General features: G+C 36.6%; 2 protein-coding genes and 1 pseudogene across 2 annotated transcripts; 1 reads left to right on the top strand and 2 right to left on the bottom strand.

Moving 5' to 3' along the window:
• Window positions 1-1,546: 1,546 nt before the first annotated feature.
• Window positions 1,547-11,682, bottom strand: LOC108979496 (small nuclear ribonucleoprotein SmD1a-like). Its single transcript, XM_018950184.2, has 4 exons — window positions 11,530-11,682; window positions 11,327-11,403; window positions 1,876-2,067; window positions 1,547-1,792 (listed from the first exon to the last, which is right to left on the bottom strand). Exons 1-4 carry the CDS (start codon window positions 11,541-11,543, stop codon window positions 1,731-1,733), a joined length of 345 nt encoding a protein of 114 aa, XP_018805729.1. The 5' UTR covers window positions 11,544-11,682; the 3' UTR covers window positions 1,547-1,730.
• A 1,228-nt stretch (window positions 11,683-12,910) lies between these two features.
• Window positions 12,911-15,642, bottom strand: LOC108979494 (uncharacterized isomerase BH0283-like). The gene is made up of 6 exons (XM_018950181.2): window positions 15,470-15,642; window positions 15,174-15,380; window positions 14,387-14,692; window positions 13,913-14,074; window positions 13,391-13,474; window positions 12,911-13,305 (listed from the first exon to the last, which is right to left on the bottom strand). Exons 1-6 carry the CDS (start codon window positions 15,497-15,499, stop codon window positions 13,198-13,200), a joined length of 897 nt encoding a protein of 298 aa, XP_018805726.2. The 5' UTR covers window positions 15,500-15,642; the 3' UTR covers window positions 12,911-13,197.
• A 1,631-nt stretch (window positions 15,643-17,273) lies between these two features.
• LOC118349327 lies at window positions 17,274-17,392 on the top strand (annotated as a pseudogene).
• Window positions 17,393-18,853: the final 1,461 nt, after the last annotated feature.

Here is an 18,853-nt window from a genome sequence, read left to right as displayed (position 1 = left end):
GCTAGTCGACATGTAAAGCGGACTTGACAGATAATATCGTTACTTTCAAAATTGTTTAGACTTCTCTTATCTCAACAACCAAAGACTCGAAAAATATGATACAACCCATCTATATCTAACCATGCTAAGACCACTGTTATCCCATGGAAAACTCAATTCTAGAATTGATGATGAAATAAATTTAAAAAGGTACATACAATTAGGGCTGTAAATGAACTAGCCTTTACAATTGCTCGCCCAATACTCGCTCGACTAAACTCGAATCGAGATCGACTCATAAAAAAAAAAAAAATCAATCGTGAAAGTAGAAACTCGCTCGATTAGTAAATGATACATACTCGGTTAAACTCGACTCGACTCAGTTAAGGCTCGTTAAGACTTGCTCGTTCAAGCCTGACTTGGCACGTCAGCTTGACTCAATTAAAGCTCGTCCATAAATCATTGAATGTATATATAATTTATTTCTATATATTAGTATTCACACACACACACACTTCTATACATATTAAATTTAATAACAAAAGCATAGTTATCTTTATAATTAAATATATAGTATGTAACTCGATTACTTATGCCTAGTCATTTATACCTATATATTGAATATAGTTCATAATTATATGTTGATTAATTAAGTACTTAATTGATTAATTATAGTATATATTTTATAAGAGTAGTGCTACATATATTTATAATTTTACTTGTACTTTTACTTACAAGACTCATTTTATTAACTTTTTTTTAAAATTCAAATTTTACAAATTTAAATCTTATAATTTTCAACATATCAATAACTGACATGTAGAGAAATAATTTTTTTGTAAATTTTTCTTAATTACACTTAGTATTTAGCATTTTATAATGTTTAATAGTAATTATATAGGACTTGGTAGTTTCATTATATACTAAAATGTATAACCATATAAGAAATGGATTCATAAAGATGTTATAATTTTATAGTTCAATATAAGGTTTATATATTAATTGTAAAAATTTCATTAGATTTAATATTTTGTTTTGTAATTAAGTATTTAATATTTATATATATATATATATATAAGAGTACAAACAAAACTTGAGCATTAACTCAACTCCACTCGGCTCAAGCTCGTTAAAGAGTACAAATGAAGATTGATAAATAACTCAACTCAACTTGACTCGAGCTCATGTTTGATTAGGTGAACTCGGCTCAAGGCTCGGCAAGCTCTCAACTCGAGCTCAAACTTGAGTTATTTGATTCTAGCTCGACTCGGCTCAGATGAATTACAACCCTATAAACAATCCTGTCATCTAAAAATAATTACAAACTATATGCTAACACTAACAATTATCTTCATGGATATAAATATCATCAACAAATCAGCTGGTTGACCTTCGGTCCCTGAAAAACACATTCTGGGGTTCATCTATAATGGAGGTTCTATTATTTGAGTTCTTTTGAGGTCAAAATTATTGTCTATTTATACTTCTAAAATGAAATGTTTCATTCCAACTACTTAAAGCTAAAGGTATTATTCTGATTGGTCTGCACCCAAAAAAACATGTTTCGTGAGATTATCAATACCAACTTTGTAGATAGGCTCTTTACGAAAATATCAAGCATAACAAATTCAAAACATTAGATTTAAAAGCAATACTAGTTTCCGGTCTGTAAGATCACCAATAAATTCTTCCTACAACAGAGGTGTTTACAAATCCAGGTGCCCCAAAAATTGAAAGCAATGCAACATGACTTAACGGCCGCGACCACGACCACGTCCACGCCCACGGCCCCGTCCCCGTCCCAATGGCTTCCCTGGAATTTAGTATATTGTTAGAAAGATTACTAGAAGAAATTCATCACATGCCAACAAAGACATCAACAGAGAGTAGCAATACCAGCAGTTGGCTTCTTGGGCTTGACTCTAGGTGCCTCTTCGACAAGCAAAGTCTCAAGATTTAAGCTGTCTGGAAGGATATAATATCGAATATTGTTACCCCTCACGCTGAGATGATCCAGAGTAACTGGATTTTTTCCCTTCAATGTTAGTTTCACTGTCTTCAAGTGTGTATTCATACTGATATCCACACCTGCAGCCAACCGGTCAATCCATCGGTCAAAACATCTATAGCTTCCGTGCACCTATCTGTGCTTTCCAGTTTAAGAAATTAGACAAGGAACATGCAACACTGTCCAACCGATCTTAACACTATCTTCGACTCTAAACACATGTAAATGATGCACAATGCAACTCTGCCTAGCTTAAAGAAATCACAGCTGTGCTGAAGGAAATTCTGAATTTGAAATATCATATATCTTTAAGGAACAAGATTTTGCAGGCGCTAATATATTTGAAGCAAAAACATATTGCAACAGAACATTAGTTCTGAAAAAAGTCCTAATGGTATAGTATAAGATTCAGTCAAATCTATCAAAACACAATGAGCTAACTAAGTGATGTTCTACAAATTGGAAGCTCCCCATGTAAGCTGTCCTGGAGAGAGGGTTCTGATACCAATTGTAAGGTATCTGCAGATATACTAACACAAGATCCAGAATTCCACACGCAGGAAAAGAACAAGAACGATAATGAAATCAACAAATGAAAGAAAGGAAACCAAGAATCCACTTTATTGATTCTTGAAATAAGGTTTTCAAAGAATGTTAAACCTCCATGCACTTCCAAGAATGAACTTTAAGCAACTGAACAAATGAATCAGAGTTCACTTCAGTATTTATACAAACAGATGAAAAAGAAACATAAAATGACGCCGTAAAGCCTCCATTGCATTTCTTCCCTTCTAAGCAAAACGCACTACTTCACTTAAGGATCAAACGCCCCATTCCACTGCTCCAGTAAGTTAATTCCATTAACTTCCACTACGCACCGTTTCACTAAAGTGCTACGCACGGTTTTGCCTTATCTTTAGATCCTTGACTTCACCTCTTCACCCACACGAACCCAACTACACTGCCTCAGTCCATCTCAGCTTCTTCTCCACCTTACTCCTGACATCCTTCTACTTCAAAAAGACAGAAGTTTAGGCTATAAGGGCATATTTACCATTTTTTTTACTGGCCCCGGGTGTCTGAGAACAAAGTCTCAACTAATCCTGGGGGTGCACAGGCCTTTGGCAAGAAATTTCCCACAAGTGCACATTGGGTAATTCAAGGGGAAGTTCCCCCGGTTTGATGGCCCCTAGAAATTGCTTACAACCAAGAGAATTCGAACCTTAGACCGGGAGGGAGCATACCGGCCTTTACCACTTGAGCCAACAAAGTTAACATCAAATGAAATATCACAAGTAGAAAACAGATTGGATGAGAATTCCGCAATATTATATATCTTCCTTATACATGGGGTCAACACATCCGATCAAGACAGTTCTTTAGGGGGCCTAAAAACACGCATATCCAAATCTCCGTTAGATGGACTTTTCTGGAGATGCTTCGGTTGTTCAAAGTGGAAGAAGCTACCCACATCTAATTTGGTAAGACAGAGATACTTCAGCTCTTTGTTATTGTTGTACCTACATCTAATTTGGTAAGACAAAGGTGTTTCAACTCTATTATTTTTGTGAAGCAGATTTTGTGCATTTCAGGCGGCATGTATTAGAAGCAAGTAGCTGAGTTCCACATATTAACAAAAAAATTGCAGCCTTTCAAAACTGTCTCAAGTGTTCTCTTTATATTGCTCTCAATATTCTTTCAACTGAAAAAGTAAAAACATGTAGGGTTCCCTCCACAAAACAGGCCTGGGTACAAAGAGCAGAAATTTCTTCAACCTCTTTGTGCATTGCGCACATACCAAACAAGCTGCACTATTTCATGCATTATTACATTGATCTTTGTTGGACCATATAATTTCATGCTCATGAAACTTCATCTACTATTTTACTTTTTGAGGAAAAGTAACCTTACCACCTATTTGTAAACTAATCACACTTCTCAATGCATCGCAAGTTACAACTAGTATCTTCCCAGCCACCCCCACACACACACACAGAGTTAAGGATCCATTAACATACTTCGTTCTATTTGTCTACCTAAGCATCAGGGACAGAAAAAGGTTGAAAATGAGGAGCGCTTGGAGTTCATTTTAAATTATTCTATGACAAGTGACATTTAAATAATATAGAACAAGGAATTAAGCATTCCACTCACAGGAACTAATTTCTCTTAAAAAAATAAGCATCCCAACTAAATAAGAAAATTACGAATAAATTAAGTATCCTGCTCCTGCTGTTTTCTAGTCTAATCATAAGGAAAAAAACTTCAATATGAACAGGCCGATGCCCAAGATATTATTCCATCAATCCAACCTTTTTTTATGGGGAAAAAGAAATTTTATTAAACCAAGTAATAAGGCATAGGCCAAGTACACAAGGAATATTTTTTTTTTTTTGATAAGTACACAAGGAATATACAAGAGAGAACATCTAATTAGGAAATAGAAACGGCAATAATGAAATCATGAAAACAAGCCTCATTAAGTACAATAGCAGATGCCCAAAGTAATAATGTATGGAAGAAAAAATATCTAATCTCTCCCAACGAGTGCTCTCTATCTTGAAAACTATGGTTGTTCCTCTCAAGCCAAATACACCACATAAGGCATAGAGGAACCATCTTCCAAACAGCAGTAATTTGGTGGTTACCCTAGATACTTCTCCAGCAAGCCAGAAGATGCACCTGCCCCCTATGCATCACCCAAGCAATACCAATCCTATAAAATATTTCATCCCATAGAACCTTTGCCACCTCACAATGGAGTAGCAAGTGATCCACAGATTCTCCATTCCTTTCACACATAAAGCACCAACACATAATGATGAAGAGAAATTCTATTTGCAATCCCCACTTGGGGACTGTATGTGCAGGCCCTTTATTAAATGAGAAAAAATATCATTTTAAGAGGGATAGTTTTGTAATTTTAAAAAATTTTAAAAATAAAATTGCCTAGGCTTGCATTGCAGTCCCCAAATGGGGACTGTACCTAGCATTGCTCATCTTGGGATGAATCCATGGCAACCTATCCTCCCCGCCACTATCAATGTTCGAAGCATACAACATGCTGAAAAAATCAGAGATATCACCCACCTCCAAATTCTGAACAGCTCTAATAAATATCACATTCAAAAGTAAAAGAGCCATTGAAGTTGTCAATCTAATTCTCCACAAAAGCATCCTGACTTCCGTCATTCCAACTTGAGACGATCCCAGAGTTAAGCATACACTATACCTTAGGTGAAATTTGAAACATCAACTAACGAACTGATGTAACAATATATTTTTTTTATAGGTAAAAGCTGATATTAAAATTCAAGGAATGGCCAAACTACATCTAGGTTTATCCTCTAAAAGGACTCCTCAAGATTCAAGTTGAGCACATTGAGATAATTACAACGTGCAAAAACTTCTTCCTTTAAGATAATGATAAATCCCATTCACCACCATGTCCCTCCTATACTCAACCGGGGGTATTACATAACCCCCTTACATCCCTAATACCCCTGTCGGGCCATTTCCTTGTAGGTTGTACAGCTAAAGTCCCACATTTCTGGCAGTAAATTGGCTTCAATACCATTTGTGACTTAAGAAAAGACCAAGCCACATCTAGACTTAGGATATGTTTTTTTTTTATAAGTAAGAAGTAATTGTATTGATAAAGATAGCATAGCCCAAGTACATCGGAGGTATACATATGAGTACACCAAATTAAGAATTAGAAACTGTTACAAAAAAATCATGGAAGCTGAGACCATTTAACTCTAAAGCAATGGCCCACATAAATAAAGTCTTCCAAAAAAACCTCCTAAACTCCTATAAGCGTTCATGATCTTCAAAAAGTCTATCATTTCTTTCACTCCAAATACACTAGAAAATACCAATAGGAGTCATCTTCCACACAGCTGCAATCTGTGGTGTCCCGTAATCCCTCTCCAGCTAGCTAGTAGTTCCACCACCCTTCCCAACATTACCAATGCTAATCCCAATCTACTGAAGAAATAATTCCATGTCCTTTGCAAAATCACAATGTAAGAGTAAATGATCTACCGTTTCCCCACTGTTTCTGCACATACAGCACTAGTCCGTAATAATAAGTCCACGCCTTCTTAGGTTATCCATGGTTAGTATCTTTCCTAAAGCTGCTGTCCAAACAAAGAACGCAGTCTTGGGAGGTGCTTTACTCCTCCATATGTTATTCCAAGGAAAATTGGGCCTTATCTTGAGCTGTAAGGACGTCATAGAAAGTGCGTACCGAGAATTTCCTTTTCTTAGAAAGCCTCCATTCCATCGTGTCTTCAGCGGGAACCGCAACATTGATGTTATATAGCAAGCTGAAAAAATCCACCAGAGCAATCACTTCCCAATCTTGTGCCTCCCTAGTGAGGTTGATGTTCCACTCCTATGAACCATGTCTAACTGCCCTCACATCAGCCACCATAACTTCATTTTCTCTTGCAATTCTGAAAATATTAGCATAAGCATCCTTAAGAGCCGTATCTCCCACGCACACATCATTCCAAAAGCTGATTCTGCTGCCCTCCCCCAAACAGCCTAGTATTACTCGAGAAAGCCCCCCACCCTTGCCTTATGTACTTCCACAACCCAACACCATAAGCCCCCCTCCCCTCATTAGAACACCAGGCCCCTTGCACTCCCATACTTCACATCAATCACCCATTTCCATAAGGCTTCCCTCTCGTGATTATATTGCCACAGCCATTTTCCTAATAGAGCCTTATTTTTTTTTTTGATAAGTAAAAATATTATATATATATCAAAAAGGAATAACCAAGTATACTAATGTATACAAGAAAACACCTTGCCCATTGACCCCAATGACCCAAAAAACCCGTGAAAAAAACCCAAAATACACTAAGCCCGACCCCAACCCCTTGTTTCCCGTAGAACTAAAACGCTACCCAAAAAACCAACCCCAACCTCTTATTTCCTCCTTTAGAACTAAAACTTCACAATAATGCCCTCCCTTTGGACTTCCCTCTAGTTGAGCTACCACTCTTAGTGTCGTAGTTGATTGCTCAATGAAGACGTTGTAACTCCCTACTTTTCTTGAAACTTGATTTGGTTTCAAGCGTGTGGCTTGCCTCAATCGCAGTGATTAGTTCTTTAAATTGGTTTCAAGCGCGTGGCTTGCCTCAATTCCCACAAACTGCTGAATCTAATTAACTTTAGGCAGAATCCAATCTGCTATTGGAGGAAGAGAAACCAAGGGAGCAACATTATCTCCAGACACAGCATCCAACTGCACTCCCACCTCTGGACATTCCTCTATACAAGGCACCAACGCCAAGCTCATTGGTTCTCCAACAACTCCATCGGTTCTCTCCAATGGTTTCAGGCCCATTGGAGATTCTGAGGTGACAGCAAGTTCTTTCATCTCTAGGGTGGTATCGGATTCTACATCTCTTTCAGACCTCGGCAGTACACCATTTTCGTTCAACTCCTACAAGGGAGTCATAGTTTTTTCAGGGACCAAGGGTGTAACAAGAGGCGAATGACATTCCATTATTGATGTCTCAACGCCGATACTGGATGTAGACCCCGCTTCAAATATTCCAGATTTCCTTTTGACCCACCATACTCTCCTCGATCTGGTTATGGGGATAGGGCCGAATCCAATTTTCCGTTTTCCTTTAGAGTTTAAAGGGTTCGGGCCCGTCTTGTTTCTTACAACTCTGTTGTCTCCAACTGAAACTAAGTCTATTTTCGTAGACAAGCAAGTTATTGCTGCCTTCAACTCGACCAATTGGGTTTCCATCTCTTTTAAATAATTGTGCATCTCTACAAGCAGGTCCTAAGTGGTGATTTGCAAACCCCCCTAATTCTGAAACCCCGAGGCATGACTCATCTTTAAAGCGGTCGCATAGGATCGCCTCGACACCGAGAATGTACTTGGGTCTTTCCCTTCCAAGCTCTCTTCCGCGCCACCTACATGTTTTCTATAGCTCCCCTGCATTTGAGTTGGAGGGATTGGGCCCCCTCCAGCACCTCTTTGTCCTTCCACAGGATTGGTCTTGCCGTGGGAAAAATCATGCAGTACCTCCCCCATCCTTCTCCAGCCACTGCCCTCTTCCTTGGGGATGAATATAAAATTCCTCCTCCCACCACCACCATACTCCTCTACTGCCATATAACGTCCTCGAGAATTTGAGCAACGATGCACTGTGAAAGTACGTCTGCCTTCCAGGACAGTGGAGTAAAAATCTTGTTTCTCATTTGTACACACAGTAATGGCCTTAGCCAGCCATTGTACTATTGTTGAACCCATAACCAATTTCGAAATCACTCTTCGACTCCTTTCAGTAATACCCAACATGCTCCCCTCCTTCACGAGTGTAAAAGATTTAGATTCTATGATCAACCTTATAGAAGAAACCATTCTGAGCCCAAACAGCCCCAACACCAAGAAAGAAACTTGGTTAGCAACCAAACGTCATCTTTCAGAAACCATGGAAAGATGTGGTTGTTGGTCGCCAACTCATTGTAGCCCTTTGAGGCAACAGCACGGCCACCAAAGCACTTTGGAAGGCGGCAGAAAAAGACCTAGGGAAACATAAGGTCACCGGCGGGATGACTGTCGCCGGATGGCCCTCAGCAAGGTCGCTGGGGCTCGTCGGCCTTGTCTGTGGAGGTGGTGAGGATGCCCTCACCACTCTTTCCCTCTTATACTCATTCAGGGGTATTACAGCCAAACCAGTGTTGTCAAAAGCGCTAGGCTAAGCCACCTAGAGCCAAGGCGCAAAGCGCAGGCATGCGCTTGAGCGAAGTAAAGCGCACATTTAAAAAAAATGATATAATAGAATAAAAAAGGCTTTAAAAAGGCAATATAATAATTTTTTATAAGTAAAAGGCAATCTAATAATTTATATATTTTTCTTCACTAAATATAATAATATATTTAGCAATAATATTATTGCTATGCCTATTCCTCATCAATAAAATCGTTATTTACTGAGAAGAAAATATTTTTTGCATATTAACTCTTTTATTTCTTTTTATTAGTAAAAGGTAAATTTCATTGATATGAATGAAATAGGCATAGCCCGTGTACACAGGGAGTATACAAAAGAACACCTAAATACATTCTAGGAACAATAGATTAAGGACAAGAAGTCATGAGCACTGTTCCCATTAAGTACAATAGCAGAAAACCAAAGCAATAGTGTGTACAAAAAAATTCTAAAGCTCCGTCATTGTGCGCTCCCTATCTTCAAAACACCACTCATTCCTTTCCGCCCAAAACTCTTTTAATAAAACTCTTTTATTAGAGTATTACACAAATGAAAACTAGGTGATCAACAAATTATATAAGAATTTGAACATAAAAACTTAGACACTTCTCTTGAGAGATCACGATATTTCTTTTGAGAGATCATGTGCGGATGGGGTCCAAGAAAAAGTGTCTTCTTCTCTTCTAGTCATTCCACTGAATTCTTGTTTTGTCTTCCAATTTATTTTATTAGCCATGTGTTATATATTTATTACTTTCAGTGCCTAGCTATTGATTCACATGCTTAAATACTGAAACAAACTTTTTTTTGTTAAAATGTAACAAAGCACACCTTTTGCTCTTAAAGCTCTCACTAAAAGAAAAAAGAGAGCTTTAAGAGCAAAAAAGCATGCTTACACGCGCTTTTCAAAATGCACTTTACTTTTAATAAGTGAAGCACTTAACCCTTGGCGCTTTGCGCTTAAGCGCTCTTTTGACAAAACTGAACCAAACACTTCAAAGAATGAAACAATACTATATTATGGAAAGGACTTGGAGATCCAAGCGAAGTTATAACAAATCCTGCAGTTGAGTCCACAACTGTTATTAGGAAAGCTTGATGGCACAACTATAGAATATAACAGCCTTAAAGATCAGGTTTTTTTACTATCTGAGAACGACTCTCCCCTCAACAACTTTGCCTTGCACATGTCAAGGTCACCCAAAATCCAAGACACCACGTGCATTTCATATACAAACATAGTACAAGAAAATGAAAACCTAAGGGCTTGTTTGGCAAGTGAAATTTTTTGAGATTCTCAAAACAGTTTTGAGATACGTTTTTTATTTGGTTTTGTGAAAGTGGTTAGGAAGAATGAAAATTTTGTTTGAAAAAAAAAATTAGATGTGTTTGGTTTGGGTTTTGTGAAGGTGGGGTAGACAGAATGATAATTTTCTTTGGTTTTTTTTATTTTTTTCCTCACAAAAACTGAGGCAAATATTAGATGAAAACATTTTTTGAGGGATGATTTTTTTTTTAGGGGGTTTAAAAGAAGTTTGGATTAAAAGAAGAAAATATTTTAAAACGTGTTTGCAAAATCTCTTAAACAAAGCATACCCTACTTTTTTGTCCACCCCTATATTATCCCACCAACCCCTCGAAAAATTGTCATTAAAGATGTGATAAGTCAGTAGGAGAAATTTTGAAACAAATTCCACTTATCAAAGTCCAAATAATAGTGCTATTGGCACATAAATAATAACAAAAAGGGAAAAATATGTGTCCAATCCGGAAAAAAAGTTCTTCAATGAGCATAATGTTGGAAACTGAAATTCCCAACCATTTTGAAGTCAATTGTGTCTTATGTAATGCTATGCCGGTTCATAATATATTTGATGCCTATCGATGGTATGCTACCTGGATTAAGCAAGAATGAAAGCCCATACACATCCTTTAAAAAACAATAAGACAGACAAACGTTCCAACATTAAAGTCATTTATGTCCCCCGTGGTTCTCCTAGTGAAGCAACTGTTATAACATAAAAGAAGAAAAGGAGAAACTATCAAAATTAGAATTCGTACTTCCATTTGCTTCCCATGTCATAAGTTCAACCCAACAATGTCGAGTGATATTTCACAATAATATCAACTAAACATTTACAGTCAATCCTCCCCAAATTGTAAAGTTAAGATCAGCATTTGTCTTAGAAACAGAAAAATGAAAAATGAGCACAAGTGGACTTTAACTTAAACCAGCTAGAAGAACATATTTGCAATCTATTTGTCTCAATGCGTCATTTCCATCAAATTTCCAGAAACCTCAGAGCTTAAATGATATAACTAACAACGAAGTGCAATCAAACCATCTATTAATACGCCTAGTTCTATAAATTAGCTTTGATCAGAGATCACTGTAAGCCCAAGAAAATACCAAAATGTTAAGTTAAAATGCCCAATAGTGACGGTCCAAGATTGACAGAAGCGAGCAAACACTTTTTCCATTAAAAGTTATCGAAGAATACAAGCGGCTAAAAAGACCTAGGGTTTAACATAAACCTTAAACATGTAGGAACTTGTACTAATATAAGAAACGGGTTAGAGAGCGGGAGACCTGTTATCGTGCCGTTAACGACGGTTCCATTTTTGAGCTCGATCGACACGGTCTCGTTGTTCAACTTCATTAAAAACCTGTTCATTCTCTCAAATTAAATTTCCGTCATAAAGAAGTCGTTAAGAAGGAAAAAAAAAACATAACTCTATTAGCATTGAGAGGAAAGACAAATGAAGAGGAACAGAAACAGAAAGTGCGATAACCTGACGAGCTTCATTGTGGGGGAAGGAAGACGAAGGCTCGATGGGGGATTAAAGACAAAGGCAAAGCAGCACTGCACCGCAGTTCACAGAGTGAGAGATTTTTAATTTAGGGCTCGGGCTGTCGCTGAACTAAAGGCCTTTTTCTTTGCTTGTTGAAACGACGACGTAGCTCAAAATTTACTTTGTTAAGCTCGTTTGGGAACACTTCTAAGATATTTTCATATATTTTTTTCAAGAGTAACATTAGATATAATTATGAATTTTATAAGTATTATACATTTCTTTTGAAAAAAAATAAGATCTATTATTAAAAAATTAATTATTTATATAGATCTCATATTTATTCATTTTTTTTAAAAGACATTTACGCACTCAATGAATACAAATATTATTTCTCTTTTTTCAAGCATCATTAAAATACAAAATACATTTTAATTTTAAATTTTCTACTTTCTCATCTAATCATTTTGTAATCATTAAGATTTTTCCAATCTCCCAAACAAAACACAAAATCATATACAATTCTCTCTCATTTTCTAAAATCTCACTACTATTTATTATTTTATTATTACGTTTCATTTGCTTTTTACTATTATTTAATATTTTATTATTACTTTTTTATTAATATTCACAGATACTTGAGAATACCTCACTACCCAAGCGCAACGTAAGAGTTCGTTTGGGAACATAATTGTTCTCAAATATTCTCGAATATTCTCATATATTTCATTTCACTACTCAAACACAAAACACTTTTCAATTTTAAATTTTTAACATTTCCATCTAATCATTATCTAATCATTATAACTTTTCCAAGTGCTCAAACAAAACACAAAACCCTATACAACTTCCCAAACTTTTAAACAAAAATAATCTTAAAAAATTATAGTCATAATTTTTTAACTTTATAATATTGTTATTCAACTTTTTCTCTCATTTTTCAAAATTTTATAAAATATTTTAATTTAAACTATTTTATTACTATTCACAAACCATTTCACTATTATTCACATATATTATAAAATATTCTTAATACTCAACAGCAAGTATGGACTTGTATTCCTTTCACTTAAATGCCTCCAAGAATCTTAAAAAATTATCTCCATCCAATTGTCCCATCAGAGTAATGCTCGTCTCTATCATTTATTTTGTCATTCTTAATCATATTTTGCTTGATGTATCATATTTTAAATGAATTCATAGATCAATTTCTTATATAAAAACTTACTTAAAATATGACGCATTGACTGTTATAACTAAAAATGACAAAATCCAAAATACCAAACGTAATTTTTCCTAACCTTTATCTTAAATACACTGTAGTTTTCCTTGCCTTTATCATTGACACTGTATTTTGGATTGGACATTGGAGGATTAGATCTCACCCAAAAAAAAAAATCAACCTTGCTTTAGTTTGCGGTGTAGCAAAGGACCAAAACATCATACAGTCAATGTCCCAATCAAAGAAGACAGTGTAACAATGATCTTTAGAGCCCGTTTGGATACAGACTTTATCTCATCTCATCTCACTATCCAAACGGGTCCTTAATATATCAAGGTTGAGAAGGGGAGGAGAGTTCATTTCCAATTCCTGGGGATTCTTTCACCCAGAAAAACTTATTTATTTCAATTATATGATACATGCCAATGGATTGTAAATCCATCTCTCTAAACTAGAAGAGACCCTTCCATGACAGTGACAGCTTTTCCTCGCAGCAGCACTCTCTTGTTTTGTTCGTCTAGATGAATGTTCACTACTCCACTTCTAGGTGACGCCTGAACAAGTTAGAAAATGTAATTAACATGATGAAGGCAAAGATTAAAATGATAAGTTTGCATGCATTAGGGGAATCGAGAATACCGCGTATGCGACAAAATCACACTTCCCCAATTTCTTGCTCCAGTAAGGTGCCAAGGCACAATGTGCACTCCCACAAACAGGATCCTGAAAGATGAGTGAGATGACATTTTATAGAAAATTCTAGACAGTTACTGGAAATGGATTTTCACTTCCCACTTTTGGTAAGGCAAATCTAGCACTACCGTCCAAGAACTTAGGACCTCGAAGAAATTGGTAGGAGGAATGTTAAGCAGAAGTATTGTTTATGAATAACAAATTTCTTATTGAATTATCAAACAAATGCAGATGTCAGCAAGGTGATGTTAGAGAGTGGAACAAGCTGCATGCAGATGTTCTGAAATAACATGTCTCTTGTTTGCTTTGGCAATAGCATCATAATTCGATTCTGCAGGCCATGATAAGTAGAAATCATATATAGAAAACGTGTAAATGCAAGAAAGACATACAATAGAGATCTATTTATAACCTCGAGCACTTCAAAACCACTACAATTGGTTAATCCTAAAGGCTGACATATTTTACCTCATTGATCCCGAGTTTGGGGATAAAGACTCGACTGTAAAAATCAAAACCAGAGCCCGGGGGAGCAGCACCTGAAACAATCATCCCCCTTCCCGGACATTTACGTATAGCATCAAACTCTGGCTTTATTTCAACAACACTTTCTCCTGATGGGAGTACAACCTGAAAAATTGATAAGCATCACAATCTTTTAATAAATATGTAAAAAAAAAAAGAACATTTTTTCATCAAGAATCCCTTGGAAACACAAGGGTTGTCAGCATATTCCAACCAATCACACATCCAAATTATACTAAAGCAAGTCATTATACTCACTTTGGTCAACCAGTTAGACACAAATATTTCATGTCATTTATTGTGAGAAATCATTAACTTTTGAAAGAATTTGGATGCATATGTCATTAATAATAATAAGCATACTAACTAATGTATAAAAGTGAGCAAATAAACTGGAAATTGGATAGCAGGCCTTACAAAGAGATCATCCGCAGTAGTTCTCTTGATATCGATGAAAGAAGCACCGTTCAAGGAATTGGAAATTGCTGAAGCTTCAGCAGAATTAAAATCTATTAATGGGACCATTGGGAAATCCAATTCGATGAAAAAACACTCTTGTGCTTCGCCATTCTGAATATCCGAGCCATCTGATTTGATTTCCAGAACCTTTCTAGCAGATAGAATTCCAGATAGTGTAACAAACTCAATACTATTTGAATTCACCAGACCAGATGTAAACAATGCATGTGAGGCTGCCAGTGTAGCGTGACCACAAAGCTCAACCTGCATAAGAGTATCATATATATGTAGTATTATTGTTTCAGAACAAGAACATGCCAACTTTACACTATTACTTGCTTTAATAAAGTTTCATTTTATTTATTAAAAAAACTATTACACAACACCTTAATTAACTAAAGGTTAAAGACTCACATACCAATTCGAGCCTATGACTCAAACCCATAACTAAATCTAACTATCACAATGAACATGAATCACATAAAACTAAAATCATACTTATATCACAAATTTAAACATGACTAAAATCAAAATAAGATATGATAAACAAGAATACCCACAAGGAAAATACTAACATGCATTTCGGTCCTTGGAAAATTGATGTCTCTTATCTTTCCTTTTACTTTTTTTTTTTTTTTTTCTAACAAAGGAAAGGAAAGGAAAGGAAACACTTTGAAAGTTGAAACAAACTCAATGTTTTTGAATTTTCCCTTTTTGGTATTGAAGTGGAAGTAAAATAACTGACCTCAGAAACCGGAGTGAACCATCTAAGACGGAACCTAGGGACGGGGGAGTCAAGAGGCTCAGACCCAGTGAGCCTAGTCAAGTAACAGGTCTCAGAGATGTTGAACTCGGCGGCCACCGCTTGCAGCCAATCCTCGTCTCTCTCTTCCTCCAGCAAACACACCGCCGCCGGGTTCCCCTTGAACGCTGAGTCAGTGAAAGCATCAATCTGGCCACCACCCAACTCAGAATCAATCTCACTCCTAAAACTACAATTAATGGGCAACAAGAGATAGAAAAAAGGAGATAAGAGTATACCACGGAGTATTTGACGAGTTTCTTTGCCATGTTCGAGTTCGAGAGGGAGTCAACGGCCGCCACGACAACGCGCTTCCTTCAGAAAGGAGCTCGTCAGGTCTTCTACAAATATTTCCTACAATCATTTTACGATTCCTTCTATATAGCATGTACTGTGGCGGTACAAAATCTATACACGTCTCTTAGAGCACTGGCAATGGCTAGCCAAATCCAACTCTAATTTGCATCAGATTTTGGAATAAAATCTCTGGCATTGGACTCGACAAAGCCATAATTTTCTAATTTATGCTACAGTAATTTTTTAAGTCTCTCGTCATTGTTGGCGAGCTCCTGTAGTAAGATCAAATGAATATTTTATCACTATTCGCCCAACTGCCCCTCTCTTTTTCTCTCGTCTCTAATCTCTCGTCTTTCCCTCTTTCTCTCGCCATTTTTTTTTCTGCCTCGCCCCTCTTCTCTCCCTCGCTCCGTAGCTCGTCTCTCCCTCTTCTCTCAGTCCACCATTTTTTTTTCTGAAACCTTTCTTCCTCGTCTCTTCCTCACTCCGTCGCTCATCTCTCCCTCTTCTCTCAGTCCACGATTTTTTTTTCTGAAACCCTTCTTCCTCTTCTCTCCCTCGCTCCGTTGCTCGTCTCTCCCTTTTCTCTCCGTCCACCATTTTTCTTTTCTGAAACCCTTCTCCCTCTTCTCTCCCTCGCTCTGTCCCTCTTCTCTCTTTCTCAATCGATTTTATCTTCGTTCCTAGGTCGATCTTCACGGTTGTGCAATTTCGTCTCTCTCTATCGGCTTGGCTCAACAACACAGCAGCACTCTCTCTCGATTTGGGTTGGTAAAACTACTGAAATTTTATTTGGGTAAGCTTTGTATTGATTAATTTGAGTATGAATTTGTGAATTTCTGAAATGGGTATGAATTTGTTTGGGTAAGCTGGTTATACACAGTTGCTGATTTTTCTGAAATTTGTGCAATTAGTGTTGTTGATTTTTCTGAAGTTTGTGTTGCTGATTTTTCTGAGGTTGTTTATTATCGCGTCCAGCCAACCAACACCCCATGAGCTTGTATTGTTTTTTTCGGTTCTTTTTTTTTTTCTGTTTGCTATACAATACTTGGTTTTGTATTGTTTGTTGTTATTGTTTTTGTATTAATTAAGGGTTTTGATTTGGATCTATTGGCTCAAGTTTAATTAGCAATTAGGAAGTCACATGAAGTGAGAGATTGCCTTATCAGGATAGAGATTGACTGTCGGACTTTCGGTGTTAATATATGAAACACAACTTACCCGAGAGTGAAAAAGATAAGACACATGAAGTGAGATTTTACTACATTTACTACACCTTTGGTTTTATCCAGACATTCATGGAAATTGGATCTCTATATTTAACTTGAGATTTATTCTTGCCAGTCTAATCCTTCTTAGAAATATTATGACGTCAAAACACTCCATGTCTTAGACTAAATGCAATCATCTATTTTTAAGTGAAATTAAAATAGATAATGGTTTTTGAGAACTTGGGTCATGTTATTACTTGGGTGTAGTCATCTTGGGTCATATAATGGTTTTTGAGAACTTGGGTCATATTATTAGACTAAATGTAGTCATCTTCTCTTAACAAAAGGCTAATGTCCAATTCAAGTTACTTGGGTGCTCTCATATTATTAATCCTGATTGAGGGTTAGAACTTTCTTGGAACTTCATATGAAACCGATAATGGTTTTTGAGAACTTGGATCATTCTGTGTCTGAAAGGCCAATTCGAGTATATCTTTTTGAGAACTTGGGTCATGCTTTAGGGTGTATTTATGTGTCTATGTAGTAGTATATGTTTGTGGGTAATGGCTTGGACGCTACATATAACGTTTGTGGCTATCCCGATTGATGGTTTCTTTCAATGCCATTTGATCCCGGAAAACACCACATATATTATTGATTATCATCGTTAAGACATTTTTCTGACTCCACAACCAAAAACAAAGTTTTCTTTGCTGTTCTTTGCAAAATAGATGAGGAATAAAATGTGTTTACTGTTCTTCTTTGCAAAACAGAACAAGAGACTTATTTTTGTTGCTGTTTTGCATTGTTCTGTTTTGCAAAGTTGCTGTTTTGCATTACAAAACAGAACAAGAAGTTGATTTGTGTTTCTGTTTTTCTGCATATTTTTCTACATATTTCTTTGCAAACCAGCTTATCCAAACAAATTGATGATATAATATTTGTTGTTTTGTGGGACTTGAAAATTTCTAAACTTTTCTAACTCCTTGAAAATGTAATATTTTTTAAGGATGGGCACACAAATTGATGATGATCCCTTTTTCACCACTCTATTACAAAGTGGAGGAGAGGCTTATAATAGCACCCCAACGCAACATTCTAATGTTGTGCTCCAAGTAACATTCAATGACGGTGAAAAGAGGCAACCTCCAAAAAAAGTTCAAAGGGGTGCATCTTTCACTGCAGAGGAGGATAACCTCCTCGTCTCAGCTTGGCTCAACATTAGTATCGATGCAATAAAGGATACTGATCAAAAGTCCACTCAAATGTAGGAAAGAATTTCAGAATTTTATCATGAATATAAAAAACAGAACAATGTGAACCGTTCTGTAGTTTCTTTGATGAATCGATGGTCCTCGATTCAGAAATGCACAAATAAGTTTTGTGCATTTTTAGCACAAGTAGAGTCATTGCATCCGAGTGGTGCAACGGAGCAAGATAATGTATGTAACATTTTCCTTTAATTTTCACAAACATGTAGGACTGATTTATGAACTAACAATATTCCTATGTATTTGTAGATTGAGAAGGCAAAAATTATGTATAAAGAGATAGAGAAGAGTAGCTTCACAATGGAGCACTGTTGGTGTCTTCTGAGACACCAACCAAAATGGCAACAACACATCTCCACCCTTGGGACGAGGATAAGGCCACAAGGTGAAGCTGCTCTTGACACGGTGGAGGAGAACATAGAAGTTTTTGCTGAGAGACCTCTAGGCAAAAAAATTGAGAAAGAAAGAGGAAGCAGAAGTCGATAGAAGGCAAAGAGTCTGAGATCAGCATTTCCTTGGCTAAAATGACCGAGGATAGAGCCACGACCATGGAAGAGCGGAGAAATGCTCAACTCAAGGTAGACCAAAAAAGTGAGAAAATATTTGAACTAAAGAAAAAGAAGTTTGAACTAGAGAAGAAGAAATTTGAAGGCAAGATGATGATGCTAGATCTACGTGGCATGAATGCCATGCAACAAAAATATTTTCGTAATATTCAACTAGCAATTTTTTAGGATTCGAAGTCCCATTCCGGAGGTAGATCTAACTCTCCTTCGACACCTTACTATGTAGATATCTAACTTGTAATATTTATAGAACTAATTTTTTTGAGAATTAGTGGCTG

The sequence above is a fragment of the Juglans regia genome, chromosome 8, assembly GCF_001411555.2.
Source record: "Juglans regia cultivar Chandler chromosome 8, Walnut 2.0, whole genome shotgun sequence".
Classification (NCBI taxonomy): domain Eukaryota; kingdom Viridiplantae; phylum Streptophyta; class Magnoliopsida; order Fagales; family Juglandaceae; genus Juglans; species Juglans regia.
This window is presented reverse-complemented; position numbering and strand designations above follow the sequence as displayed.